Source organism: Solanum stenotomum, chromosome 2 (assembly GCF_019186545.1).
Source record: "Solanum stenotomum isolate F172 chromosome 2, ASM1918654v1, whole genome shotgun sequence".
In the NCBI taxonomy this organism is placed as follows: Eukaryota; Viridiplantae; Streptophyta; class Magnoliopsida; order Solanales; family Solanaceae; genus Solanum; species Solanum stenotomum.
In genome coordinates this window covers 3,312,457-3,320,083 of record NC_064283.1, presented here as the reverse complement: position 1 = coordinate 3,320,083, position 7,627 = coordinate 3,312,457, and the positions used below count along the sequence as shown (strand labels likewise).

The window sequence follows — 7,627 nt, the reverse complement described above, 5'->3', positions numbered from 1 at the left end:
GAAGTATGATGATGATATATAGTAAGTTGGTAGTCCAAGGGAACCACGACTTATATAGTATGATAGGAGCTCTTTTAAGGAAGGAAATGATGAATATATATAGTATAAAGTATGATGATGATGATATATAGTAAGTAAAAAAAAATAAAAAAAATAGATAGAAGTAGAATAGAAAATAGAATATAATAGAAAGAAATAGAAAGTAGAAATAGAAAATATTATATAAAAGAAAGAAATATTAATAGAAAGAAATAGAAAGTAGAAATAGAAAATATTATATAAAAGAAAGAAATATTAATTAGCCCCACGTGGCAATTTTTGATTGGTTTGGTAGTAGTTGAGGAACCACCACTTATATAGTATGAAGTATGATGATGATATATAGTAAGTAAAAAAAAATAATAAAATAGATAGAAGTTGAATAGAAAATAGAATATAATAGAAAGAAATAGAAAGTAGAAATAGAAAATATTTTATAAAAGAAAGAAATATTAATAGAAAGAAATAGAAAGTAGAAATAGAAAATATTATATAAAAGAAAGAAATATTAATTAGCCCCACGTGATAATTTTTGATTGGTTTGGTAGTAGTTGAGGAACCACCACTTCTATAGTATGATAAAAAGAAGCAAGTAGTAGCAGCAAAAAACATTCTTCAATTTCGTTTTGAGCTTTCAATTTGGAGAAGATTTTTTTCTTTCGTTTTCAATTATTTTTGCTTTGGATTTTTGATGAAGGTGTTGTTTTCATTTGAAAAGTGAGGAAAAATAAGATTTCAAGAAAAAATAATCGATAATAGAGAGGATATGGATATAGCAGTTGAAGATCTACTATTTTCCAAAAAGGTGGGTGGGTGGGTTTGAAGAAGAAAGGGATTTTCTTTTTCTTTTTTTGCCTTTTTTTTAACGTAGGTAAATTTATTTTCTCTTTTTATTTAATTTTCGTAACTTTTTAATTCAATTTACGCTCATGTTTCGCGTGTGTAACACGCATTTTTCCAACTCAGCTAAATTAATGCCACCTAAGGCTGGTCAATGGTCAAAGGGACTTAAAATTTTTTGTTTGTTTGAGTTGAAGTGTCCAGTTGAAACTTTGTGAAGTAGAAGGGTCCACTTTACAATTCGAGTCAAGTATAAGGGTCTACCAGACCCTTTTGCCTTTTAAAAACATCCTCCTATAAACTTCATGTTGGAGCTCCATTAGAATCGTGAGAAATAAATACGAGATGATTTGCTGACGACAAGGTTATGAATAGTGTAACATAGAGTACCGCTTAGTAATTTCATATAGTGGTAAAATAGAATGTATCTTATGTCGGGTTTTTTTGTGTGTGAATGAGGTTCGATCCCATGATTTTTGGGTTAACTAATGAATGAGAAATGAAGAGACTTTGTCCATCATGTCCTTCGAAGATCACCAGATAATTGTGTATTTCAAATCCTCAAACTCTTATAGATATGTTTTCTCGTGAATTTGACTTTCTTTAAAGTGGTATCAGAGCTCTATTTTGAAGATTACATATAGAATAGTTCGTCTTCCCTTAAAATAACATACATGCTCTTGTGCTATTTTTTTGTTCTCGATCATCTAAAAACAACCAAGAGTCTTTCAGAAACAACGTCTCTACCCTCACAAGGTAAAGATAAGGTCTGCATACACACGACCCTCCCAAGATCTCACTTGTAAGATAATACAGAGTATATCGTTGTTGATCATCTAAAATACATGTTGTTACAAGCAGGGCCAGGTTGTTCCTCACTTGGAGGAGGTGCATTTGGTGAACTTGGTCCATTTAGAGTTAACAAAGATGGTACTCTACAGAGGAATCAATTTTCATGGATTTCTGGTGAGTCACTCAAAGAAATTAAAGTTCAAATTTAAGTCATTGCTTTTACAACACAAACTAAAAGTACTAATAAATTTAACATTTCATTCATCAAGAGGCCAACATAATATTTCTCGAATCACCTGTTGGCGTTGGATTTTCATATACAAACACAAGTTCTGACTTCAATTTTAGCGGAGACAGAACAACAGCTCGTGATTCTTACACCTTTCTAGTCAATTGGCTCGAACGTTTTCCAAAATATAAAGCTAATGACTTTTACCTTATTGGAGAGAGCTACGCGGGACATTACGTCCCTCAACTTGCTCAGCTTATACTTCAGCATAACAATAACTCAAACAAGACTATTAGTACTATAAACTTGAAAGGAATTGCTGTAAGTTTTCTCATCTGATCAACATCTATGCTACAAAATTATCAAAAAGATTCTATTAGCTACAAGCTATTTAGCGATAGATTAATTGTTTAATGGAATTCACATGTCAGATTGGCAATGCCTATGTTGATTTTGAAGCCAATATGAAAGGAACTACAGAGTATTACTGGTCTCATGCACTAATTTCAGAGGAATTATACAACAAAATCATATCAACCTGTAATTTTTCTACTCCATCGTCTGTCTCCAAGAAATGCAACGCGTATTTAGACCAAATCGATGAAGAAACTGGAAATATCTTCATCTACAACGTCTACGCGCCATTGTGCAACAACAGATCACCCTCAAGTACCTCAGTAAGTAAATGTTACATCATTTTTAGTCCTCAATGTCTTGAAAATATTAGAGAAATGTTGATTTAAACTAACTTTTCGCGGTGTTTTTTTCTTTTTTTATAAATAGATATCAGATGTTGATCCATGCCTTCCGAATTATATTCAGTCTTACTTCAACATACCAGAAGTTCAGAAGGCGATGCACGCGAACGTTACTAATCTTCCTTATCCATGGGAAAGTTGCAAGTATATGACTCTTGATTTAGTGAAAAAAAGAACTTATTTTTTCTTATAGTATTCATTTCTAAGCATAATTATAACACTAATCATAAATTTTCTTTTTATTGAGAACAGTAGCACACTTAATCTCAACTGGAAAGATAGACCATTGAGTGTTTTGCCACTTTTACATCAGTTGATGAAGAGTGGATTAAGGATTTGGTTGTATAGGTAAGTATTTAATAGAAAATAATTACTCGTGGTACCTTTTGGATTTCGAGAGTCAAACAAGTTTTCTGTGACCATGTTTTTTTCATACATGTAAAGATTTCAATATGTCATGTTTGAATTCACGGTCAAAATTGAAAAGTTTGACTCTTGAAATTTGAATTGTGTTGTATAAATTGAGACAGAAGGAGTATACAATTTCATTCCTTCCTTAGTTTATCATACATTATTCAAGATAACATAATGTGGTATGAAAATATATTTTGCAGTGGTGACATGGATGTTGTAGTGCCAGTGACAGATACAAGATATGCTATAAAGAAGTTAAATTTATCAGTTAAGACATCTTGGTACCCTTGGTACTTACAAGGAGAGGTAAACACTCATCATTAAAAAAAATTATAATTTTTTTTTTCATTTTTAATTATCATGTTTATGGGGATCGGCGATTAAAGATAGGGTTCGGATAGACAGTGAAAGCTCAGATAGCGAATGAAACTACATTTAATGTTCTTCATAATGAGCTAAAATAGTTGTGGATACAGAGTTAGCACTACCCTGCTTTTGTCCTGTGTCTTACCTTCTTATTGTTATTTGGTTGCTAAAACAGTCTAATTAGTCATAGTTTCCTTTCCCCGAAGGGTTGGTTAGCCTTGTTGTCATCCAACTTGAGATCAATCAGATAGGCTTTTGCTTCTTTTTTTTTATACCACTCGTCATTATAGTGATTCATTCATTTGCTCACTTGTTCAAATGTTGACACTGCTTACGAAAAATTCTGCATACACCTCGATGTGCAGGTTGGTGGATATGTAGAAGAGTATGAAAACTTGACATTGGTAACAATAAGAGGAGCAGGGCATTTTGTTCCAACGTATCAACCAAATCGAGCTTTGGCTTTTTTCTCCCATTTTCTTAGTGGAAAGCCTCCTCATAAAGTATAACAACATTACAATGGTAGAATATAATAATAATAATAATATATATACATATATATATATATATATATATATTTGCCTTATCTACCCAACAACAAACATTATTCTAAAATAGACGTTACTAAAAGAATCACTAATTTAATGTTTAGTGGTTATTTTCATAGATATTTTGATTGAATCGGTAAGACATGCGGAATAGAATGTAAAATTCACCATCATTTGGGCCTATAATCAATGAGAGATCACCCAGTTGGCGGGCTGAAATACTTCGACTTGTTGGGCTTTTAAATCATATACTGTGCCTATGTTTGTTAGCCCAAGGAATATAAGAGGGGTTTTACTCTCTCTTTCTTTCTTTTTTTATGTTTGGTACGTAAGTAAAATATATTATATTATCTCACGATTTGCGTACATCCTATTCTCTCCAAATCTCATTTGTGAGATTAATGTTCTAGGTATTTTGTTACTGTTGGAGGATGGGAAGGACACAATTAATATGAAATATCAGTTGTCGAACTTGTTTTCTTGATTTTCAGTAGGAAAGTCATTTTTTCCATTCTTAAGGGAATTGTTTTTGTTAATAAAAATATATATTGATTAATTGAATATGTAAAAAATGCAAAATGTTTTCTGAAAAATATTTTCCTCGATTCGATGTCTAGTTCTTTCATAAGAGGTTCTTAAAGCATGCGCAGTTCGAAATCATTTGCACAAAGCACACGAGCTCCTCCTACTTATTTTTTGCAATATAGGAGCTCTCAAAATTACAAAATTTTTAATTCTTCTTGTCTCATTTCTTGTTTTTCTCTTCAAAAGATATTGAGTATAACATCCTTTTACTTTGAGACACTATCTTGATTTATACGAAAGGTACTTGGGTCGTAACATTTAATTATATACCTTAACAATATAAAAAAGTTATTATATTAATATAGTTTAGTTATAGTATGTTAATAAAAATTATAAATAATTTAAAATTAATTAAACTACGTGCAAACTGATCCAAATATCGCGATAATAGAAGAAGAAAAAGCACATGAAGATGGATGCCCTTGTGATTTCTTTTAGTACTGTCGCTATAATTAGGCATGGATCCCCACAATACTTTTGTTACCTTTCTTACTTTATTTTAACCCTTTTTTTTCTTTAACTTTTTCCTTTTTTTGTTTATATTGGACCACACAACACTTACTAAGATATGTAATCAACATCCCATCTTAATACAACATGAATTGAATGTTTATCGTAAATAGTCTTTCTACTTTCACAAAATATAAATAACATAATATAAATATTATCATGTTCAAATTCCTTTTATAAAATTACGTTGAATATATTTATTGTATTTGACAGTTAAATTAATGAAGTGGAAATATTAAAGGAAGATTCTAAAATAAAAGTGTCAGAACAAGTCAATTCGTACGCAAAAAATGGTCTCCCAAAAGTTATTTACCAAAATTTATAATTCTGCAAAATTTGGAAATGTGACCCATAAATCGAATCAATTTCTGACTCTATTGAGTCCGGACTCTGGAGTACGTACACTTCTCTCTTTTATGAAGGTGAATATATGTTTTCGAGAGTCTTTAATTATTTTTATTTTATAACTATCATATCGAAGCTAAAATTTAAAGTTTATGAATTTGAATATAGAATTTATAAATATTTAATAAAATTTTAAAATAAATACAGAGTTTAAATCAAAGTTATTGAGTTTGTTGACACTCTCCCTTCATCTCTGACAACGATGGTGTTTGAGCTGACTTATGGGCAAACGCCAAGGGAGAAGCCATCTTTAGGGTTTGATATAATTAGTTTTTTCAAACTCTATATCTGTATTAACAAATTCATTTAATAAATATAAAAGATTAATCTAAAATTCAGAAAGCAAAAAAGATTGTTATCCAAAACTCATAACCTAAAAATATTAATATTCCTCCTCTACACAACTCGACGACTAATTTGTTAAGTACTTATTACCTTTCATTTGTGCAGATATCAGATTACTCAACTTTCCAATAATTAAACATACGAAAAAAATTATCTAGTATTTTTTTTCTTTATCAATTTTAAACTATCAACACATGAAATGTTTTCCATTTCATTAACCATATCATCATGTTTTTGAATATACATATGTGACTTGTTGCACAATAGTGCCCATAAGCACTTAATCATAGTTATTCACATGTTTCATTTCATAATTGTTGAATGTTGAGACTTCATTTTCCCCATCAGAAAACTATGATTATGTCTTTAAAAACTTAATGGATGAGTCTCATTAGATTCCTTAAAATTCTTAGAATGTTTTTTATCAAATCAAGAATTATATAAACATTATTAAGATAGCTAAGAGTTTGATGTTGATTAAGATAAAGCTACATGTACCAATAAGGGTTGTGGTGGAGTCGTAAGTACCTCTTCATTCTTAACCAGATGTCTCGAGTTCGAGTATCCCTAAGTACAACTCACCTTTGTTAGGGAGTGTTTTAACTCCGATGTAGACTTTTTGGCATAATCCAGATTTAGTCGGACTCTAACGGGTTCGGTAAAGGTACAAGTTCCCAAGTTGGATAAAAAGTACATAGCTTTTGATTGTACCACATAAATGAAAAAAAGGTATAGCTTTTTAGCATGTGGTTGATATTTGACCTTTTATGATAACAACAACAGTGCAATGTCACTGTTCTTTTTTCTTCTAATTTTTTTTTTCTTCTATTTTATGTCTTCTTTCTACTATATATTATTACTATTATAAAGTTAAAAATTTCCAGAAATTCATGAAGATGAAAGGACATTAATTGGGACCTCTAAATATAGTAAGGACCACACTTACCAATTAGTACTACTTATTTTGACTTTCATTACAAGTGACTAGTGTGAGTATGAACCCTTTTTTCCCATCTCTTGTTTTTTTCTTGAATTTTCTCCTATTTTATCTTGAATTTGCTATAGTTTTTTGTGGTCCCTCCTACACATCAGGGCCTGACACTTGCCTCGATGGTCGGGTGCATGTAAGTGGTTGCACGCTTAAGAGCTTCTTTTTTTCTTTCAAGATTAATTGATTCGGTAGGTGATGAGTATGAGTTGTTAAACACCTTTTTAGCGGAATTTGACTTTCACGATGTCTTAATCTATCAATACCCTTTTGAGAGATCTAAGTTAGCTTGCATTTTGACATCGTAATTCGGCTTTCGATTCAAATGCGTTGGGGGCACCTACATTTTGCACGACTTTAACCACCAAGTTATCTCTCTCAATTGCTTCAAATTGTATTAAAAAAAAGTTTAATCATTACTAGCACAAAAATCATATTTAACCTAGCTATAAACTTATATTTTTGACGTTGCTCTTGACCAACACCCTTTGTGGGATCTAAGTTAGCTTGCAGTTTGACACCACAATCCGAATTCCAATTCGTCCCGCATCGCCAAATCGACTTACCAAAAATATAGCTCACTTGAATGATTAAAATTACTAAGCTATTTTGACCAAGATCTACTGTAAAAAAAATTGGCCTTTTGGATATCACAACTAATTTTAATGTCTTAATTGTAGTATGAGAGATTTTTAGTACATATTATGTTCTTCTTTTTTTTTTCTAAATTGGACCAAGGAGAGGAGTAAAATAACTAAAAAAAAATTGTCTAGATAATTTTTGACAATGGTCCTACATCTTTAACTTT

General features: G+C 30.9%; 1 protein-coding gene across 1 annotated transcript in view; it reads left to right on the top strand.

Annotated features, from left to right (window-relative positions):
* LOC125854709 (putative serine carboxypeptidase-like 23) overlaps positions 1 to 3,947 on the top strand; it is a 6,419-nt gene extending 2,472 nt beyond the window's left edge. Inside the window, exons 2-8 of the mRNA XM_049534293.1 lie at positions 1,741 to 1,845; positions 1,941 to 2,221; positions 2,332 to 2,577; positions 2,684 to 2,802; positions 2,911 to 3,006; positions 3,273 to 3,378; positions 3,804 to 3,947. Coding sequence (XP_049390250.1) covers positions 1,741 to 1,845; positions 1,941 to 2,221; positions 2,332 to 2,577; positions 2,684 to 2,802; positions 2,911 to 3,006; positions 3,273 to 3,378; positions 3,804 to 3,947 — 1,097 coding nt within the window. The remainder of the gene's footprint in view (positions 1 to 1,740; positions 1,846 to 1,940; positions 2,222 to 2,331; positions 2,578 to 2,683; positions 2,803 to 2,910; positions 3,007 to 3,272; positions 3,379 to 3,803) is intronic.
* The last annotated feature ends 3,680 nt before the right edge of the window (positions 3,948 to 7,627 follow it).